We start from the raw sequence: 23,000 nt of genomic DNA on the forward strand, positions 1-23,000 counted from the left end.
TATGCACCAAGAGCTTGTAACACTCCAAAGAGAAAGGAAAAATTTTAATCGCATCATATGACCCCTTTAAAGGGATAGCTCACCCAAAAATTACAATTCTGTCATTAATTAATTACTTACCCTCATGTCGTTGTAAACCCGTAAGACCTCTGTTCATCTTCGGAACACAAATTAAGATATTTTTGATGAATTCTGAGAGCTCTCTGACCCTCCCATAGACAGCAATGTAATTACCACGATCAAAGTCCAGAAACGTAGCAAGGAGATCGGTAAAATAATCCATGTGTCATCAGGGATTCAACCGTAATTTTACGAAGCTACGAGAATACATTTTGTGCACAAAGAAAACAGAAATAACGACTTTATTCAACAATTCGTCTCCTCCGCGTCACCCTGGCGCCATTTTGGAGAGTATCACATACGTAAACAACGAATGCTGTACCGTGTCAGCTGTGCCACGCGGATACGTTTTCTACATTGTTTACGCTTTGATTTGAACGAAAACAAAGTTTTTTTGTTTTCTTTGCGTACAAAAAGTATTCTCGTAGCTTTGTAAAATTATGGTTGAACCACCGATGACACGTGGATTATTTTACCGATCTCCTTGCTATGTTTCTGGACGTTGATCGTGGTAATTACATTGCTGTCTATGGGAGGGTCAGAGAGCTCTCAGAATTCATCAAAATATCTTAATTTGTGTTCCGAAGATGAACAGAGGTCTTACGGGTTTCGAACAACACGAGAGTGAGTAATTAATGACAGAATTTTCAATTTAGGTGAACTATCCCCTTTAATTTAAAATAACATTTTTTTCATCATATTCTTGAGGTTTATGCATTTTCCCTGAAAATGTTGTCTAAAATGAATCAATTATTTATTTGTTTTTTTATTTCTACTAATTCAATAACAGTAATGTTAACCCATTTTTTAAAACGTAAAACTATACAGACTAAACACAGTAGCAATTGTAGCCAAAATTAGAATTTGATTTAGATTAGATTTGATTTGCTAGATGTTGTTGTATATATATTTTGTAAATGTTATTAACAGACTCACCTGTCATGCTGGCCAAAGAACCGTGCATCCACCTGACCGTCCTTGTCCCTTAGGGCTTTAGCGGGCCAGAAGGGAAAACCTTTCAGTTTGGCCCACACTAAAGGATGAGGCTGAGACTACATGAAAACAACAAATATGACCATGAAATACAGCCCAGATATTTAACTAAGATGATTTTTAAAAAATGTATTACAAAATTATATTAAAAAGGTCCTCTTCTTACACAAGGTTCACAGAACCAGTTGTCCCTCTTCTGACAGGCAGACAGGTAGCACTCTGGACAAACCTCAATTTCATTCATCTGTGGATGATTTATTAATACTGTAATTTTTTTTATCTAGGACCAGCTTTACATAAATAAATTTGTGCAATTATACATATTCTACCATTCAAAAGTTAGGGGCTTGTAAAAGCCTATTTAAAAAAAAAAAAAGAATTTAATGTTTTTTTCAGCAAGGATGCATTCATCGACATTCAAAAACCGACAGTAATGGCATTTCTAATGTTACAAATGATTTCATTTTTTCCCGAATAAATGCTGTTCTTTCAAACGTTCTATTTATCAAAGAACCCTGAAAAAATTTATTAGTCTTCATAAAAATATTAAGCAGCACAACGGTTTTCAACACTGATAACAATTAAAAATGTTTCTTGAGCAGCATATTAGCATATCAGAATGATTTCTGAAGGATCCTGTGACACTAAAGACTGGAGTAATGATGCTGAAAATTCAGCTTTACATCACAGGAATAAATTACATTTTAAAATATATTCAAACAGAAAATGTATTAAGTTAATTTATATTGTAATAATAGTTGCTTTACTGTATTTTTTTATCAAATAAATGCAGTATTTCTGAGCACAAAGAGACTTTCAACATTAAATCAAATCTTACAGACCCAAACTTCTGAACGGTAATGAATCATTTATATATTGTAAGGATTAGAATACTCACCTCATGTTCACAGATCTTGACAATAACTTTAGCAGTTGCCGTTAGCTTATGGTTTCCTGAAATAGAGCCAGTGAAACTTCACGAATGTACAGATATGAGTCAAGATACATGCACACTAATTTTTAGAGTCCAGCACTAACCTCCATTATATATGATACAGTTGTGTAGAATCCACTTCATGTCAGCCAAAAATGCTTCTGTGCAGCCATACATTTTCTTCTTGATATTCTACAGAAACATATTTCTCAGTTACATTATTTTTTTCTACCTTTAGGCACATACAGTGGCCTCAATCTAAACTATCAACAAAAAGATGTTTATTAGGTTTTCATGATTAAACAATAGATATACTCTTCAAAATCAACACAAAAAATACCTGGACACTTGTAATACAGAAAGCTTGGCCTGATCTACCTTCTCTAGAGTGCACAGGTCCATGGGGTGAAATATATACTCGGCATAATCCGGGTGCTGTTCTAGTGACACTGGCTTCTGAAACGGTTCGGTCTGCAAGATAAATCATTCATAATGATACACTGCAAGGGTTGAATCGATGTAACCTAATCACATTAAAACCGAGACCACCAAACTTTAACTATTTATTTATTTATTTATTTTATTTCACAAAATTTACATTAATCAACATTCGTGAATGTAAATGTACCCAAATTAGCCCAAAGGCTAGTTTTCATTGGTAGTCCCTTTGCCCGATGTTACTAGGCCAAAAAAAACTAGAGGAAAAAAAAAAAAGGAAACAAAATAGAAAAAACAATAACAACGAAATTCAACCAAAAACTAAACAAATTATACAAACTGACAATAAAAAAAAAAATAAAGAAATATGTATTAAAAAATTAAAACAAAGCAGCTTATTAAGATATATAAACAACATTAATGTTCACATTGTTGGTTATGAAGAAGCCATTTCTTAAAATTATGCTTAAATGAGTTAAATGATGTACATTCTCTAATTGATTGTGGTATTGAATTCCACTGATGTGATGCTCTGAATGAAAAAACAGCTTGACCAAACGAGGTTTTTCTATGTGGAATTATGCAATCAGCTTTAGCTGCACCTCTAGTTACTCTGTTTTCAATAGATTTAAATTTAATAAAATCAACCAGAGGAGGAGGAGCTAAACCAAAATCTTATAAACTAAACAAACATTTTTAAACTTAGTGATGTTTTCCCAGCTAAGCAGGTTATACGCATTTAAGATATGACAATGGTGAAAACTATTTTTTTAATCTAACATTTTAAGTGCTTGTTTGTCCAATAATTCCAATGGTTTCAGAACTATAGCATGTGTATTAGACCAACTTGTCAGACAATAAGTAATATGAGAAAGAATCATAGAATGAAAATATACCTTTGCAGCTTGTATCGTCAGCATACATTATGATATTACATTTTTGACACACCATGGGTAAATCATTAATATACATGCTAAAGAGAATTGGCCCCGATATGGACCCTTGTGGAACACCAGTTGAAAGGCATAGTGAATTGGATTTATAATTATCAATTTTTACTGCCTAAGAACGGGAGGAGAGATAAGATTCAATTCAATTTAAAGATTTTGTCGAAAAATGAAAATTGAGTAATTTATGTAAAAGAATATTATGATTTACAATATCAAACTCCACCTTATCCCATTAATGCCTTACCCTTTTCAATAAAATAACAAGTAGCCGTTTCTGTTGAATGATTTATCCTAAAACCGAACTGCATCGGATGTAATTGAAAAGGACTATTATTAAAATAGTCAATAATTTGTTTAGCCACCACTTTTTCAAAAACTTTTGATATTGTGGGGAGGACTCTAATTGGCCTATAATTACTGGTTAAACGGGGGTCGCCTCCCTTCTCCCTTACATATAGGGGCCACAACCGTCGGTTTCCAAGAGGTGGGGAATCTCCCTTGATCTAATGAACTATTAATAATATGTGTTAAAGGGTTAACTACTGAGGAACTAATTTGTTTCAATATAAGTGTGTCTATACCATAGATATCTTTAGCCCTTGAGGACTTAAGAGACATGACTACCTTTTCAACATCTAACTTAGTTACTGGTCTTAATACTAAAGCTGTCTCGCTAGCATTATTTGTTCGTAAATAAGGTTGTTGTACTGTGAAACTTTGAGCAATTTTATCCACTGATTCAATGGTGATTAAAGGCCTGTGCCACATCAATTGGGCTCTGTAAAATTGTATCATTAATCTTCAATTCAATTGGCCTTGTTTTAATATTATTTTGCCCGGTTAATTTTTTAATCTGTCTCCATATAAAAGAGTTACCACAAGCATTTTCAATAATTGTGACTATGGAGTGATTAAATAAATTGTGAGGGTATAATGAGGTATAGTTGACTCACCCCTGGCTGTTTCATTTTCTGCAAAGCGAACTTCAGCAGGTAGGACAGCTGCTCCAGGTTCAGCATGGTCATAGCTTTACTCTGAGTCTCTATGCACTCAGCCACCGTTATTTTCTGAAGTAGAGAGTGAAATGACTACTATATTCATAATTCACATGCATACAGTTCATAATCATTCATGTGCTCTCAAACATTCTCAAAGTGACTGTTGATTCAGTTACTGTCTATTTAACTTGACATAATAAAATGTATTAAAATAAATTCTTTCTAGGGGTGTAAAATGCATTGACCTAGTTATTAAAAACTGCAAAAGTGAAATCAGTTTGGTCCTGTGTGTGGTACGACAGAAGGCGGCCGTAAGATTTCTGTGAGTGTGTATCATGTGGTTTATGTGTCCTGTCCTAGCCACACGACTGAGTGCTCGAATGAACGAAATGGATTCAAATATTAGTACATTTATTCTAAGCAAGAGCAAGCAGCTCTTAAAAATATTAATGCAAATACAGTAGTTTTTTCCTCTGGTGATTTGTATTTGTTGTCATTGTACGCTACTTAGCGTGTCCTAAAACATGGTGGCGACTACCCAGAATGCAACGCGCAGTGACGTACATTCCCATTCTCTGGCTGCGTCTGAAAGCTCTAAAATGCTGCCTTCGGAGGCACCATTCCAAGGCAGGAAGGCATCAAGGCACGTCTGAATACAAATTTGGAGGTACCTTCTTCTGATCGAATTTTGAAGGCAGCATATATAGAGTTTAAGGTTAGCATGCCACTAAGCTAACAACACAATACTGATATGCGAGAACACGATAAGCATAAAAATATATAATTAATATGCTCAAATACTGGTCAAAATAGCCAATTTAATTATACCGGTAAACAACTTTTAATCAACACTAGTACGGTCTGAAAACCGCTGTTTATTTATAATCAACATTTATTGTAACTCATCTGCTATTTTGGATTAAAAAAAAACATCCAAGGATTCTCCAAGATACTGCGATATTTTGGGCAAAATGATACATCTTTAAAGGGTCAGTAGACAAAAGAAGATATTTTGAAGAATGTTGGGAATCAAAAAATTTGAGCCCGCTTCCATTATATTAGACAATTCTCAAGATATCTTTTATGTTCCACAGCAGAAAGTCATGTCAGTAAGTGTTATTTTAGTACTATTTACATAATTTTATAGTATTTTTTTAAATTAATAATTTAATTAATTTTAGTTTAAGTTTTAATATTTTTTTGTTATGTGCTTTTGTCATTTGTATTAGTTTTTAGGGTTTTTATATTTCTATATAGCTTTTATTTATTTTTATTTAGGTTTTAGTAAATTTTGTACTTTCCACTCATTTTATTTCCCATTTTTATATTTCTATATAGCTTTTACTGATTTTTATTAATGTTTTAGTAATTTTAGTACTTTCCACTTGTTTTCAGTTAGTTGTTAAGGCAACATTTAAGTTTTTCATTCAGTATTCAGTGGTGTCAAACGATTAATCGCATCCAAAAATGTTTGTTTACATAATATATGTATGTGTGCTGTGTATATTTATTATGTATATATAAATGCACACACATGCATGTATATATTTCAGAAAAATATGTTAGTTTATATATTAAATATATATTTTTAAATATAAATTATATGAATATAAATACAGACATGTTAATACATGTAAATATTTTCAAAATATATACTGTATGGGTGTGTATTTATATATACATAATAAATATACTCAGAACACACAAATATATTATGCCAACAAAAACTTTTATTTTGTATGCGATTAATCGTTTGACAGCACTAGTATTTATATTCTATTTTATTTCAGCTTTATTTAAATTAACATAAAAAAAAGATAGTTTTATTTAACATTAACAAGACTATAGGCTACAGTTTTGGAATGACATGAGAGAGAGTAAATAACAATTTTCATTTTTAGGTGAAGAGACAGATTAATTTTGCCTAATTTTTGAAACAATCTTCACATCAGAACTGTGCCTGTCCCTCAAAATGTCTGTCCGCTCACTAGGTTTTGGAACAGATTTTAAGTTTCCATTTGCCTGGTTATGGCCAGTATTTATTGCTAGCAGTGCTTCATGTTCTGAACATATTTAAACTGCCAGAAGGACAGTCCAATGACATAACAGCTGACATATACAGTCCTCAGTACCTCGCACTCTGGACAGAACCAGTCGCCCTCAGGCTCTGCGGCCAGTTTGAGGCACTTGGCGTGGTAGACGCGCGGGCAGAGCTCACAGCAGAGCACCTGGCCCTCGCGGTGACACACCCAGCAGTAGAAGTCATTCCGCCCGTCCTGCGGTACAACATCAACAGGGTCTGTGGTGAGTGCGGGCTGCTTGACATAGTAAAAGGGACCATGTCTAAGCTCACACTGAAATGCAGGCAAGAGAGACAGGGCAAGGGGTCAAATCACAAGCCACAACACTCGCAGGGGAAACGTAGCAAGGCACTGCAATAAATCAAGCACGGACAGTTAAGCAGTCACATGACCACTGGGTCAAAAGCGGCACACTGGGAAGACACTGTAGGATTTCATTTCACATTTTCGTAAACACACATCATGACCCATGTGTGATCTGAAAAACACGTGGTGTCTGTGATCAAGTGTGTTTCGCCAGGATTTGAACGAAATCCTAAATTACCATCAGATGCCAAATACAGATTAGCAGGATCAAGAGACCGGGGCAAAATATACTTCAGACCAAGTTGTGACTTAATGGAAATAGAATTTTAAAATTGACAGCTACTAATTCGTTTTCAATATCTTTAAGGTATCAAAAGAAATCAATTAATATAAATGTGCTTAGTGTTTTTTAAATAAGATCAATAAGCAAATCCACACTTGGCATCTTTCATGAAACATTGTTCATATGCATTGCAACACACCACCACAAAGACAGCACAGCATTCAATAAAATCAGTGCACTTGATTTTTAGCTGTAATAAAGTGAACATACATTGGGCCCATAAAGAAGCATTTGGACACGTGCGTAACCTTTTAAAAATGTGTCATCTGCAAACAAATGTTTAGTAACGAAAGCAACAGCTTTTCTCATAACTAACTTCCCTTTAAGCTATTTTTGCTGTGACATTAACCATCTGGGTTAACCACAGGTGCAAGTATATATACACTACAGTTCAAAAGTTTGGGGTCAGTAAGATTTAAAATAAATAAATAATGTAATTACTACTTTTACTTAGCAGTGATATATTAAATTGATCAAAAGTAAATACATTTATAATGTCACATTATGTTCCATTTCTATATATTTCTATTCCAAATAAATACTGCTCTTTTGATCTTTACATTCATCAAATAATAGAAAAAAATGTCTGTTTCCACAAAAAAAATGTAACCTTGGTGAGGATAAGAGACTTTTTTTTTTCAAAAACATCAAAAGAGCTTATTGAACCCCAAACTTTTGAACGGTATGTTACATTTATTTTATGATTTAATAGTAAAATAATACAAAGTAGAATATTTAATATCTAATGCAATGACATAAATTCATCAAAGGGATCGTTCCCCCCAAAATTAAAATTCTGTGTGAATTTATTGACCCTCGTCTCTTTCCCAACCTTTATGACGTTATTTCTTATGTGGAACAGAAAGAAATGTCGTTTTGTCCATATTTTGTCCAATGTTGTTTAGAACCCATTCACTTTCATTGGACAAAAATGTGTTCCACTGAAGAAAACAATATTTAGAACAACATTAATGAGTAAATGACGGAAGTTTTGTTTTGGGGTGAACTATATCCTTTAAATATGCCTGTGGTGTCCAAATGCTTTTTGAGGCCACCCTGTAGCTTACAGGACAGAAATCCCCACAAGGGGTCGACTTTGTTCATGCAAATCAGTAAAAGCATTCGGCCCTTTCAGTGCCCAGTGTTTTATCATTAAAAACTGCAGACTGAATGGAAATTAAAATCAAACACATTTACAAGCCACAATCAATCCTGATTATTCCGATTGGCCGTTTGAATAGAAAAGTGCAAGAAAATGTAAAAGGACACAGGAAGAGACTAGACGAGAGTTTGACTTAAAAACCAAAGGCATGTTTTGGATACTACAAATGTTTTTAAATTCATTTGAGCAAGAATTCTCAGCTCAAACCAATTAAAATTCAACAAAAGGGCATTGGGATGAGAGGGAAGCCTAGGAGGGAACATACTTGGTCTTTATTGTTGACTAATCCCGGTTTCTTCTTCTTCTTTGTGGGACTGGGTGACGTGTCCGAGGGAGAGTGTCCGTTTGAGGAATGTGGAGGACTGGGTGCTTTCCTCTTCGGCGCAGCCAGTGCCTGCTCCGCTGATCCTAGATCAGGGACCGCTGATGAAAAAAACCACAGCTGCTTTATTATGCAAAGCCACGTGGATAATACAACACCTCACCCAGCTGGGCCTGTGATTGTGACCTTTCAAAGCATTGACCTCCACATGCACAAAGAGGGTTGCCTTTTATGCACATCTTCAAACATAAAACAAAAGATGCCGTATCAAACGTCTGACTATCCTACTAGCACGAAGCACCAGATAGCAGCAATCAGTCAGCATAATGAAAGAGAAAATTAGGTTGCATGCCACATTTGATGTGGCTCAGATTGACTTGCTTTTGATTAATTTCAGCTGAAGAACTGTACTCTCACAATCTGAACCTATTTTTGGAGTCTGTTATGTAAGAACTATGAACTGAGAAGCTAAAGCAAAAGAGCCACGTTAGAATTAAAGAAAAAATACCTTTGGGTGGCATGGACACCTCCATCCCATCAACCGCATCAGATTCAGTCTTTATTTCCTCCACAGCCAAACTAAATGAAGAAAGAAAACGCTGGAATAAGACACTGAAATCTCATGAGGTCTCCCCCTGAGATAAAAGACTTGGGTGATGTAATCTAATCTCCAGAGTTATGTTGTTGCTGTTCATAGCAATCGTCCTCCATTCCACATCTGAAGCATGCACTTTTGCTTGTGCAAGGAGACCCTTGCATGAGTATTGCTTTGTCTGAACAGTGCTGTAACCAATCGTGGGCCTGTAGAGTGAATTTACAAGATGATATTAAGCTGTTTAACCTTGCGAGGGAAACTCGTCTGATCGAGACGTGTGAGATGTAAACTCTCTCTCTCTGTCTAGTAATAGATCAGCACCTCCTTCAAATGAAGCAAACATGTTCGTGGGGAATACCGCCGTGAAAAGGTCCACTCACACAAGGGATTATGGAGTAGACGTCTGCTGAGCACCGGAGAGTGTCTTTAATTCAGTCTCATTAGTCTACTTCTTGTCTGAGAGGATTTGGCCTCTTCCAAGTTCAGGCATAATCGGTAGTAAAATACCATCAGCTACTGACACGGATACATTCAAAATGTGGCCTATAAAGCATAAAATTTATATTAGGCTGCCAAGCTGACATTAATTTTTCTGAGTAGTAGTCTTTGCATTATAATTAAGCAAAAACAAATGAAATGATGACTTCACTTGTAAGGATTTTTAACAACAAGAAGTTAAAACAAAGCATTGTGTTATTTTAAAACTTCACACAATGTGTGAAAAAAAATTCCTTCACATCGATTAATTTGTTATTCGCTCAGAAAAAAAAAATTTGATGTAGGCCTCAAAAAAGACCTGTACTATAACTAAGTCACTAAACAAAGTGCTAAAGTGCTAAAAAAGTTTTCTGCAACAAAACGAGTGAACATCGTAAAAGGTTAAATTGTTATTTAAAAAGATGCAATTTGGAAAAATCATTTTCAGCGAACCGGCAATTTCTGGTGACATGAGTAAAAAAAAAAAGTTTACGCAAATAAACAGCGACTACCAATAGGAGCGATTCGCCACATGCACGCAAATAAACAGCGACTACCAATAGGAAAGATTCGCCACATGATACATTTGAATACTGCTGCAAAATAGGAACGACTAAAAAAAACAACAACAGCTCAGAGATTCGAAGAACTCCAATGATTTAATATTATTGTCAGCGTAAATGCCGTTTAACCAGCCACTACCGCAACATCACATTTTTATTCGTCACTTGGGTTCAGTTTTTGTGGCGTTGTACTGAGTAGCCCCACCTATAATAAAATCTCATCGGACAGATGAAAATTTTGGTCAGTGCAGTTCAGATTTTTACATTGCGTTGTTTATGGCATGTTAAGGCCTTTAGTATGTGCTGCTAAAAAAAACACTATTTGCGCAACATACAAACATATTTGGCAATTAATATATCCAACAGTTTTGTGAAGTGGTACTTCTAACCAGTGAAAATTCAGTGGACAAGACAACCCAAAACAAATTAGCTAAATATGCGCTTTGAGACTTACACGATCAATGTGACCGTTTTAAGAAAGATTTCTATAAAAATTTGTTCTGTTCAAGTTTCTTGAATGTGGCCCAACACTTGCAAATAAAGATCTATGCTTCTAACTTAACATTTGATCTTGTAGTGCTACTATTTAACATTATCACCTGATCAAATGTAACATCTAAGACCGAGATAACGAAATAGATGCAATACATTTAGCGGTAATTTAATCTGATCAGAAACATTTAACAATTAAGTACAGTTAATAAAAATAATCTGATAAACTGAAGAATTAAACAACAACAAAAAGTCATGACTACTCTATTTAACACTCAACCACACGTATCTTGACCACAATGAGGCCTTATTCACCCCATACAGGGGAAACCCACCACGGTCAATCAATCAACAAAAACCTTCTCATCCGCAAGGGTAGGACGGAAATGACAGACACCAAAAAGAAGCTCATAAATGACAGGTGAAAGAGAAGAGGACAACAGCACAAACACAATCCTACAACGACGAGGACTTGATCCCGGCCTTTGTGCAGAAGAAAAGACCAGAAAAGATTAGAAGCTGGCAACGGTTCTCCATTACGAGGTCAGGATTAGGACCAGTGTTGAGAACGACAAGCACGATTGAGAGGATTGATCATCAGGCCACAACGAGGCCTTAGTCTTTTAACTAATTCTCATTGACGGGGCCATGGCTTGACATCGTAGAAAAAAAATCCATGTACTTTCACTGTTTAGATATTCAGAGACTTCCTCCAAGAGGACGATAAAATTCGTTAAAAAAATCCAAAATGGCACATAATCTTCTGTGGCGATGAATAAAACTCACCTTTCACACAAGAAAATATTCCAGGTTGTTCGTAAAAATCATAAACAATATGTCAGAAACGACAATAAAAGGCATTAGTCTGGAGAAAGAATATCCTAAATAAGACATGCAATGTCTGAGGTGGGAAATGCACATCTAAGCGTGTAGCCCAGGGCCTGAGGGCTCTCCATTTTTGACTGTAATGCGAGGCCGAAAGGAGCCGCATGGATGTTATGTCACATTATGGCCACGTCACGTCAAAAACTCCCATCCACCAGGCCTCTCTGTTCCTGCTCGCTTCAGAAGGGTCAAACAATGTCAAGCCAACTGCGTGGCTGAAGATCCAGATCTCTACACTGAAATCAAAGAAACAGGAAGTCTTGAAGCTGATCCAATGAAGAGAAAGAAAACCAAAAAGCAAACTGGCCTCCAAACCTGGGTCTTCTAGAACGATCTGAGCAGAGAGACACTCAGTGGTCCTCGCAAACAGACCAAATAAAGAGAAAGGCAGCGGTGAATGTGGAGATAACTGGTCAGAGAATGAGCCGAGGTTTTTTTTTCTCTCTTCGCAGGAAATGAGAGTGCCTCCCTTCCCCCACCGCTCTGCTCGAGCTCCCCTTCCCCCTCCCTCTAGGCCAGAGACGCGGGCTCTGGCACGTCCATGGCACAGGAGCTTACAGTAAACAGGGAGAACGAGAGAAACCCGTGCATATAGGTCAGTCTCAAGAGCCACAGCTGAGAAAAACAAGTGAAGCGGTAATGCACTTGAGTATCAACATGCAAACAAACGTTTTGCCTTTCAGACAAGGCAAACCTTTCTCCCAGATTGTAATCTTGAGCTGTTAAAAAGCGCAGCTTTGTGGTTCACAGTGACTTTGTGAATCATTTCAAGGGCAAGCAGTGACTTTACAAGCACAAAGTTGTTTCCTGTCACAGTTGTCGATGTTGATACGATTCGACTTCTTCTGTTGCTCTTTGCTGATATAACGCAGGCAAAATAGCCTTGTCAGACCACTGCCGGTCATTTCCTCCAAATGGCACGAAGCCAGTCACCACAATCCTTTATGATGTTGTTTCCTTGACAAGAATCCCAATCGCAGTGGCATAATCTCCCTGGGAACACACAAAACTTGAGCTGTACCGTACCGACGTAAACCCTCCAGTCATTTTCCCATAAAGAGCAGTTGGGCTAACAATATATAAAGATCTAGTCAACTGTATTGGGATTGCAATTAAATTAATTGTTCATAATTACAACTAACTCACAAGCCATTTGTTGTTGATATACAGGTGAAATATGATACGTATTTTGTGTGTTTTTTTTTTAAACGCAGCCATAAATATCATTAGAAAGGCCAAGGATCCGTTGGGAATGCGGCAGGAGGCTTTTGGTCCCGTGTGGTTTGCGCTTGCTTGTTTTGTCTTTGGGAGCAGCTGTGTGTGTATGTGGCAGTGCTATTTTATTGTTAATTTCAACATAAATCTCTGAAGAAACATAAAGGAGATGAATAATATGTAAATATCATCCAAATCATCTTCTTAAAATTGGTGTTTTACACCATAGGCAGTTCTATGACAAGAATCGGTTCTGTTTCTACACACTTTAAGTTTAAAAAGAAATGTGGCGATAATGCTAACTTTGCAATAAAGCAATGGAAAAAACATCTGCTCATAAAGAAAATGGAAGTCGATCATAATTCTGATGAACTCGATGGCTTTTTGCCATGTGGCTGTCTGGGGGCATTACATAGAGTATGTATGCTAATTATTGGCCTAAGGAAAAATTATTTGCCCATTTCCTTAGTATAAAGCTTTTGCATGATTTGTATACATCTGATAAAATCTTTATCCAAAAATAATTAATGCTTGAAAAAGCTGCATATGCATATGAAAAAATTGTGTCTCAGACTATTTTTAAACTCATGCTTGCACCCACAATATGATTGACAGTAAAAATGCTAGCAAAAATACAAATATCCAGATAGACCAATTATTTTCTTAAGGATGTGTTCAAAAACAGCACAAAAAAGAACTTTACCACCGACTAAATGAAGAATGACACTAGAATGTCATCTACTGTCCCTCCTGAAGCTAAAACTATAACCTGAAAATATAAAACAAACACGACTACCACTGAAAAGGGAATTTAATATAAAAAATTAAAGTTTCACATTCATCTCTCCACCCCTCATTGGTAGCTCATGTCCTGAATTACCCATCCTGCCCCTGTGTAAAATGACCACAGCTGGGCCTCTCAGCTCTCTAATAAGGCCCTAACAGATGCCTCCATTTTCTATGGCGTGGCTTGTGACACAAACAGACAATGGGACAGGCAATCGGCTTAAAAAAGTACATCACCCGAGCTCCCCACCCCCTACGTGGGGCAGATCAACAGAGGGCCCTACATATCCAGAACTGACTGTCACTGAGCTGTTTGTCAGTACAGCAATGAGTGATAGCTGACTTCGTCTGCCGTGTAACCATGTGACCGAGCAGCACACGGGCCAAAGCTCAGGAGAGCGAGAGGGAGAGAGCCTGACCCCCCTTCTCTGGCCCTCTCCCCCACCTCCTTCCTCCTCTGCCCTGTTTTTCTGAGAGACAGGCCTTTGCTAGGCCTCCCCAGTCACTGGAGAATCAAATCTGCAATTCACAGTGTTAGCAGTGGATGAAAACAGTACAATGACAAGAAAGGACAGACGTAAGAAAACATCAGGCTTACCTCTGTGGATGCATGGCTGAAACAGTGTAATGTCAATGCTTATAAAACATGGAGGACAGCCTCAGCCTAGGGAGGGCTCTCCTCTCCACACTCAGAGCTCAGGCCTGTCTGATCAGAGCAGGGCCGTGACTGGCTGCCCTCCCACTAGCAGGATGTAAGGCCTCCTCTGATTGGCCGCAGCGCTTCCTGAGTAATTACCTTTGTTCGGCACTGGCAGGATCAGCAGTGAGTGCGGGAAAGAGCACAGAGGAGAGGGAGAGAGAGAACTAGGCCTCACTCGCTCAAAAAACCTGCTTGCTCGCCGCAGAGCCGCTGCGAAATGGCAGCTGAATGTCGCTTAGCTGTGGATGTGGTGGAAATTTGGTGGGATTTGGCGTTAAAGCGCTTTTGTTTGTCTCAAGTCCATGTGGAGCCGTAGGCCTATGTTTAATCCCTCCCCCCACCGGAGCCGGTTGAGAAATAGGAGACACTCCTTTAGTGAAAATGAGCCCTGAGCAAAAATAGTGCAGCCACCATAGACTTCCTGTGCTTGAACTGTGACCGATTCTTGAGCAATATGAAAAGCAGATGTGATATTCCACCTAAAATGAGAAAAATCTATGTACTATGCTACTTTTATGTGAATAATGAGTGCAAATCCAAATGAAATACACTTGGAACTTGACAAAACAGATCACATTAACTAAAACCTGAAGCAATAACAATAATAATAAAAAAAAAAATTAATTCTATTCAATGAAAACGGTCTTTTAGAAAAAGCATATATCATGAAAAATATATCTGACTATATTCTCAAAGTAGAAGAGCTAGACAGATGCCAGATTCATAGCAATATTGGTGCGCTAAAGTAAAATTCTCCGAACTGCATGAAGACATTGTTGCATTTTAAGGCGACTCTGTATTAGATCTATTGTGTTTAGGCCTTTATAGCAAAAGCTTCCACTAGGCCGCAAACAGCGCCGCCTGCTCTGTGGCATTAACACAACACTGACATCTACTGGAGAGAAAGGGAAAAGACTTCCGTCTGAAATCACCATTAGGATTAGATATGAACACAATAATGATGAATATTCTCATACCTGCTATAGGTGAAAGCCTATCAAGAGAAAATCTGTCTGCAACAGTGGTGTTATTGTTTACTAAACTATTATTATTTTTTTTTTGCCATTTAAAAAAAAAGTTGAAATAAAATAAAACATGAATATTAGAATGTATGACGTAAACAAAAAAAAAAAAGAAAGGTAAATAAATGTTGCTTTGGCAACTGAATGACATCAATAAATAAAAATAAAATAAAATAAAAAAGTTAATTTACTGGAATTACTAAAACTCAAGTAAAAATAATTTCATCCATATAAATATATGTAAACAAGTAAAATAAAAAATGAAATATAAATATATGAAAAACTTTAAAAAAAAAAAAAATTTAAATTATAAATGTTGTATTGCCAACTAATTTAAATAAATAAAGTTCTTATTTACTAAAACAAAGCTAGAACTGAAATACAAATAAATACAGAAAAACTAATAAAAAGGACTAATAAAATGACTAATATTACATGTTAAAAATAAAAGCTTATTCAATATATTAATAAATACTATGAATGTATAAAAAACAATGCTAAAACAACACTGGTCTGCAAGTCCTACTATTACTATACAATTTAATAATTTGCTATTATTTATTTAGTTACATTTTAAATTGTGTGTGACTGTGTAAATGTGTATATAAAATGCTACTTATATATTCATAAATATATTTAATTTTAGAAATATAACCACACTTTCAGTCTCTTTCTCTCTCTGACATGGCATTTCATGTGATATGGAGAACTACAAAAAAGAGACCTGATAAGAAGATGAAAAAAAGAGATAACAGGACACGAAGAACAGCTGTCTCTTAACTGATGTAGAGAGGTAAGCTCACTTATCCTGTCTCTTATACTTTGCAGACATTTATATAGTTTTCCTAGAAAGTTTTTAGTTAGTGGAAATGTAGATATCAATAAATAAATGTGTAGGCTACAAAGATGTATCAATCAACTAGAAAGTTTCTAAAGGATTTCTGAGTGAATGTAAACAAGTGTTCTGTTCTTTTAATGAAAAATATTGATGAAGTCATACTTTGTTTTTTTTTATTTTAGAGAGGAACTAAAGCAAACATGCCCCCACCAGCTACCACAAACCTGGGCTACACCCCTCCAGATGGAGGCTGGGGCTGGGCCGTGGTGTTTGGATCCTTCATCTCCATCGGCTTCTCTTACGCCTTCACCAAATCCCTTACCATCTACTTCAAGGAAATCCAGTGTGGAGTATTTCTCCATCTCCTACAGTGAGATAGCCTGGGTCTCCTCCATCATGCTGGCTACCTTGCATGCAGGAGGTTAGAAAGCATATTACTTAGGTCTGCCTGATAATATATATATACGTACGTCATTTTTGGAAAGCTGTGCCATTGCTTGGCATTCTAGGTACTCCCACAATCAGGCAGAGCAGTTCAGTGTGTGCTAGAAGTAACCAAATAACAGTAGGAGCCCAAATCAAAGATGACTTTGTCCCCATGGTTGCACAATGAGCCAGAGCTGTGATCTTTTTAGTATAAATTTGCATAGTCACATGCAAAACCAGTGCACTGGGGTTCCTCCCCTGCATGAGTGTGATCAAACATAACAACCTCAAGGCCAAATCTGTCTGTTTGATCTCCATGTTTTAATTGATCTGAGACCTAATAGAGATTTTGAATAAATCATCCTTTAGAATCATTTTTTTTTCATGTGTTCTTGTCACAGATGGCATATGATTCATTTGTGAATTTGACTCTTCCAATAGCAGCACTCAGTAATTCAATAATCACTTAAAGCACTTGAAGCAAGTTAATGAATCACTGAATCTGTCTTGTTTGACTCAAAAGGAGTCAATTGGGAGTAAAATGTTTCTCAGCACTCCAGTGTGCTCACTAGTGCTGAATAATTCATAGTGTTATGAGACTCTAAACTGTTTAACATCATATATAAAAGTTTACTCACCAAGCCTGCATTTATTGGATCAAATATACAGTAAAGACAGTAATACTTTAAAATATTCTCAGCATCATTACTCCAGTCTTCAGTGTCACATAATCCTTCGGAAATTATTATAATATGCTGATTTGGTGCTCAAGAAACATTTCTTATTATTACCATCAATGTTGAAGACTTTGTAGAGTACTTTTAGTAGAGTACTTTTACTGGAGTAATATGTTATCAAGACATCTGTACTTCTCAAGCAGAGGATGTACTTTGTCAAATGTTAACTCTAAACATGCTTTTGTTTTACAGGCTTTGGCTTCGCTTTTAACCTGCAACCAGCTCTTACCATAATCGGACTTCCTGTCCACCCTGGCTCCCCTCAACCAGTTTCTCTTTGACCATTTTGGATGGCGAGGATGGAAGCTTCCTCATCCTTAGAGGAGTGGTGCTCAACTGCTAAAACTGCCAGTGAGCAAAACCACTGATAAGAACCATGCAGGAAACTGGACGTCACATCTCAGACAGCTGGACAAAACAAGTCCAAGCAGTCAGGCTGTGCCGCAAATGTCAACCAATTCATTGATGTCTCCCTCTTCAAGCACAGAGGCGTGATCTATCTTGTAGGGAATGTGCTCATGTTTATTGGATTTTTTTTGCTCCAGTTGTCTTCCTGGCACCATATGCCAAGCATCAGGGGATAGATGAGTAATCTGCAGCATTCCTCTGTCCTGCTGGGGCCGCCCATCTCTGGTAAGTCCTACAATGAGATCCTCACTGTCATATCTCTCTGTTATAATCTTCAGGATGTTTATTCACAGATTTTTATCCTCAGGTTTTCTGGTGGACATCTTCATGAACTATAAATACATGTACTTTGCTTGTGGTATGATGATGTTGGCTGGAGGTATCTTCCTCTTCATCATGAACTATTACAACTACAGATAGTTGGAAAAGGAACAGAATCAGAGACAGGTGGAGGGGCTAGAGAGATCGGCTCAGCCAAAGAGCTTGCTGCCAATGAGGAGGACAAAGACAATGAAGAGATCAAACTCAGCAGAGGAGGAAGTAGGAAACTGTCGTTCTCTGTCTATCTATCTATTGAGAGAGGCGGAGGTTGAAATTATTTTATAATCTTACCTGTGCATTATGTTAAAGCTTCCATTGTGACAAGAGACATGAAAGTAGTGCCAGTAGGATATCAGAAAGTATTTGACTGATGATTGACCGCGATTGACCAATCAGAATCAAGTATTCTAGAAATCTGCATTTTTATTAACCAGCTTTTCTTAGCATTTTTGTCATTTGTTATTAAGATCAGTTGCTTTATTATTAGTTTTCTTTGTATATTATTACTTTAATAAATTATGTAGGTTTAATTTCAATCTGAAAATGTTATGCAGATGGACAAACAGATGAGTGGAAAAAACACGTGTACATTATTATAAAAGACGTTAAGATTCACCTTGACAAGTGAACATAGTGAAGTGTCTTAAAAAAACGTATTTATCTAAAGACATAACACTCATTGCAGGTTCATTCTTTACACATTGATTAAAAAACAATTGGTTTGTTTAATATATTTAAACTCAGAACACACTACTTACATCTCAGAGCACCAATGTTACTCAAGTAAGGAGAACTGATCGTTCATATGATCATCATAGCATATGCATAGAAACACTACAGGCCTTATTTATACAACTACAGATAGTTGGAAAAGGAACAGGTGGAGGGGCTAGAGAGATCGGCTCAGCCAAAGAGCTTGCTGCCAATGAGGAGGACAAAGACAATGAAGAGATCAAACTCAGCAGAGGAGGAAGTAGGAAACTGTCGTTCTCTGTCTATCTATCTATTGAGAGAGGCGGAGGTTGAAATTATTTTATAATCTTACCTGTGCATTATGTTAAAGCTTCCATTGTGACAAGAGACATGAAAGTAGTGCCAGTAGGATATCAGAAAGTATTTGACTGATGATTGACCGCGATTGACCAATCAGAATCAAGTATTCTAGAAATCTGCATTTTTATTAACCAGCTTTTCTTAGCATTTTTGTCAGTTTTTGTCATTTGTTATTAAGATCAATTGCTTTATTATTAGTTTTCTTTGTATATTATATTATTATTACTTTAATAAATTATGTAGGTTTAATTTCAATCTGAAAATGTTATGCAGATGGACAAACAGATGAGTGGAAAAAACACGTGTACATTATTATAAAAGACGTTAAGATTCACCTTGACAAGTGAGCATAGTGAAGTGTCTTAAAAAAACGTATTTATCTAAAGACATAACACTCATTGCAGGTTCATTCTTTACACATTGATTAAAAAACAATTGGTTTGTTTAATATATTTAAACTCAGAACACACTACTTACATCTCAGAGCACCAATGTTACTCAAGTAAGGAGAACTGATCGTTCATATGATCATCATAGCATATGCATAGAAACACTACAGGCCTTATTTAAGAGTGGAATGCATGTACCAGATGATTAAACACATTCCAAAGCTTTAAATGCATTTGCTGTGCAAGCTTTGCTATGTACATATCTATGTTACAGACACAGCCATCCTTGTTTAAAGGGATAGTTCACTCAACATTTACTTGCCCTCATTTACTCTTAATACAGAGACATTTATCAAAATATATTTTGGGTTTTCAACAGAGGAAAGTAAGTCATACAGATTTGGAACATGACGACATGAGGATGAGTAAATGAAGACACCATTTTCACTCACTAAGTCCTATTTGGAAAAACACTTTGGAAGCATGGCTTTTTCATTCAACACACACAGAACAGACATGAACAGAAACCTATTCAAGTAAAAAAAGCCAGAGAGGGTTACAGCTTTAGCCAGGGATGTTTGAGACACTGGGCTGCTGTTGTCCTCCGCTCTGGCAGGAAGTCCAACATCTGTAACAGGAAATCAGAGAAAAGTGATGCCTCTCTGAGGAGAAAGTCGTATTTCTCTACCAGCACTTCATACAGCCCCCATGGACGGAGGATGGCTATTCGCCGCAGGTCACCTGTGCAAAAACAATCATAGTTAGTAGCACAAAGACTGCTGTAACACTTCTGTTGGAGAATAACAGACTAATTTTATTTCTGTAATAAACATAAAATCATTGCCACAGCCAGATGAATTAGGAAAGACAAATCTAATATCGTACTCACCCTTGTGGTTGAAATACTCATAGGAATATTTCCCAGACAGAGCCACTGACACTGGGATCATACCCAAGAGCTCAATAATATGAGCCAGGTGGTCTAAAATAATAGAAATGGTCAATCCCACAAATCTAAAAGTTCTCCAATAAAAAAATTGATGATGGCTATTAAATAGTTTACCTTCCTCTAAGGAGAAGTAATCAGTAACAGACTACAATTTGTAAGTAATCTACCCAGCTCTGAAAAAAAAAATTATACATATACAATAATAAAAATACATTTATATTAATAATAAACATAGATCGATATTAATATAATTATATAATAACAGTTTTTATGTTCTATCATTCAAATGTAGCAAAACTGAAGCAAATATTAATTTTATAATACTTTTTTCATTAAAGGGTTAGTTCAGTCAATAATGAAAATTAGGCTGCGTTTCACTCACCCCTGAGGCATCCTAGGTGTATATGACTTTCTTCTTTCAGACGAATCCAGTCGGAGTTATATTAAAACTTACAATTAAGTAATCCAAGTAATCCAATCATGTGCTAAACAGCTGTACACTTTTGAAACCCGAGAAGAAATGTTCTTTTAGGATGAATCTATTTCACAAAACACCGTCGACAGCTGTAGACTCACCAAGCAGGCCACACTCCAGATGTCAGCTGGAGGACCATATTCAGAACCTAGGAGAACCTCCAGAGAGCGATACTGTCTGGTCTGGATCTCTTGACAAAAGTGTTTGTACTATAACAACAAGAAAATAGGTTAAGTAATCCAATCAGGTATAAACATCCAAGTGGATGCTGCACACTGGTGGTGGTTGAGGAGAGACCCCCCCCCACATGATTGTAAAAAGCGCTTTGGGTGTACAACAATACACAATAAAGCGCTATATAAATGCATCATTCATTCATTCATTTAAACATCAAGTAATGTCACTAATTCATATGCTTCCACAAGACCAGGCTGCGCATTCTTTGACTTTGAAGAAAGCATTATATGAATTCACTGAATGTGTCGCACCACCCAACATGAGCTGCCAAGGTCTGCAATCTTCACCGTGATATTATCCAAGTTTCCAGGTTTTCCAGCTGCTTCTGCATAAAAGTAGTAGACGATGACTCAATGCTACATTTATTACAGTGATTCAGTGTAATGATTTACTTCATTCACATTTCAAGATTTTCTTACCGGGATCCTGGAGCATGGTGGTTTTAATGACTGAAGAGTAAGTTTGTATCGCGCCCCCTGGAGGATGAGATGAGGACTGCGGTGTGAGACACAGCAGGATGTTCTCAGGCTTGATGTCTGTGTGAATGATCTTGCAGTGTCTGTGAAGATACTCCAGACCTTCAAGCACCTGAGACAGATACAGTTTTTCAGGTATTGTGCTGATTTCGGTGGTCTTTCTTTTCAGACACCAGGCCTACATTACATTTTACACACACATTAGAAGTTTCTGACCTGAGTGATGACGTGTTTGACGCAGGTGAGAGAAAGGCCTGGATTACCAAAACACACTTGCCAACAGCGCAAGTCCGGCCCCAGCAGTTCCAACACCAGACAAATATCTACATAGTGGTCAAGAATCAACTGTATTATATAAAAGACTAAAATTATATAAAAGTATACCCCAACCTTTCCACAGAACAGATCTTGAAATGAATTTTATATAGCAGTTAGTCTTTTAATTTGCTTTACAAGTTCCAATACAGGACGTTTCACTGTAGATGCGGTCACACTTATCGTTTATCTGTGAAATTTCACTGTCAAAATCCAGTAGTTCTTTTTTGTGATTATTTTTTTTATTATTGCTAAATCCAGTAGTTTTAACGCATGATTGGAAGTATCATATGAGGGAGCTCAAACTGCTTAGTTTGAAAGTGACTTCTTTATTAACAGGGCTTCATACATTGCCATACTGCTGTACTCACAATGAAAATATCTTCCTTGCCTACAAATTTTGGCTGAAATTCTGCAAATGAACGGTCACATAGAATGCATATTATTGTGTTGAGATTTTTAGTGACTCTCAGGTACACCATTATGCCAGTAGGTGGCAGCATATGACTGACTTAATGAGTCATTTAAGTCATTCACTCAACTGATTCATTCAAACACCGATTCAATCAAAAACGAAACAACACTTACATGTGAATAAAGATGACCGTATATTGACTTAAAGGGGTGGTTGATTGCGATTTAACTTTTTTAACGTTAGTTAGTGTGTAATGTTCCTGTTTGAGCATAAACAATATCTGCAAAGTTGCAGTGCTGAAAGTTCAATGCAAACGGCGATATCGTCTTCTAAAATTCTGGCAGTTTACTGGGACTACAACGAGCTACTTCCCGGGTTTGTGACATCACAAACCCTGATAAACTCTGCCCCCAGGAACATGCAACAAAGGGGGTGGGGCTATGTTGCGCTGCTTTAGAGAAGAGGAAGAAAACTAGGGGTGCACGTAAAACTCTATTCATATATGAATCGCGATTCTGTCTTCTAACGATTCTAATGGATTCACAAGTTTCAAAATCAATGTTCTAAAGCAGCAGTTCT

The 23,000-nt window shown here is 36.7% G+C and overlaps 2 protein-coding genes and 1 long non-coding RNA gene across 7 annotated transcripts in view; 1 reads left to right on the plus strand and 2 right to left on the minus strand.

The window, feature by feature from the left end:
• The window catches only part of LOC107681388 (protein kinase C-binding protein 1-like), a 26,891-nt gene extending 10,149 nt beyond the window's left edge, over window positions 1-16,742 (minus strand). Inside the window, exons 1-10 of one of the 5 annotated variants that reach the window (XM_016477668.1) lie at window positions 16,691-16,742; window positions 9,156-9,226; window positions 8,591-8,748; window positions 6,566-6,787; window positions 4,389-4,502; window positions 2,426-2,518; window positions 2,152-2,239; window positions 2,012-2,067; window positions 1,280-1,357; window positions 1,057-1,172 (exon numbers count right to left, since the gene is read on the minus strand). In XM_016477668.1, the coding sequence (XP_016333154.1) occupies window positions 1,057-1,172; window positions 1,280-1,357; window positions 2,012-2,067; window positions 2,152-2,239; window positions 2,426-2,518; window positions 4,389-4,502; window positions 6,566-6,787; window positions 8,591-8,748; window positions 9,156-9,226; window positions 16,691-16,695 (1,001 nt within the window). In that variant the 5' untranslated portion in view covers window positions 16,696-16,742. Of the gene's footprint in view, window positions 1-1,056; window positions 1,173-1,279; window positions 1,358-2,011; window positions 2,068-2,151; window positions 2,240-2,425; window positions 2,519-4,388; window positions 4,503-6,565; window positions 6,788-8,590; window positions 8,749-9,155; window positions 9,227-11,089; window positions 11,226-11,560; window positions 11,917-14,258; window positions 14,897-16,690 lie in introns of those variants that run through there. The other 4 variants (XM_016477672.1, XM_016477667.1, XM_016477671.1 and 1 more) reach the window with 4 other exon arrangements.
• On the plus strand, window positions 16,096-17,845 carry LOC107681389 (uncharacterized). Its single transcript, XR_001633249.1, has 3 exons — window positions 16,096-16,175; window positions 16,403-16,641; window positions 17,576-17,845. It is a non-coding gene; the product is annotated as an uncharacterized LOC107681389 (long non-coding RNA).
• A 3,186-nt stretch (window positions 17,846-21,031) lies between these two features.
• Window positions 21,032-23,000, minus strand: part of LOC107681367 (SRSF protein kinase 3-like) — a 6,104-nt gene continuing 4,135 nt past the window's right edge. The window contains exons 6-9 of the mRNA XM_016477643.1: window positions 21,908-22,014; window positions 21,617-21,803; window positions 21,467-21,534; window positions 21,032-21,187 (exon numbers count right to left, since the gene is read on the minus strand). Coding sequence (XP_016333129.1) covers window positions 21,032-21,187; window positions 21,467-21,534; window positions 21,617-21,803; window positions 21,908-22,014 — 518 coding nt within the window. The remainder of the gene's footprint in view (window positions 21,188-21,466; window positions 21,535-21,616; window positions 21,804-21,907; window positions 22,015-23,000) is intronic.

The sequence above is a fragment of the Sinocyclocheilus anshuiensis genome, unplaced genomic scaffold (genome assembly GCF_001515605.1).
Source record: "Sinocyclocheilus anshuiensis isolate Anshui unplaced genomic scaffold, SAMN03320099.WGS_v1.1 scaffold881, whole genome shotgun sequence".
Classification (NCBI taxonomy): Eukaryota; Metazoa; Chordata; class Actinopteri; order Cypriniformes; family Cyprinidae; genus Sinocyclocheilus; species Sinocyclocheilus anshuiensis.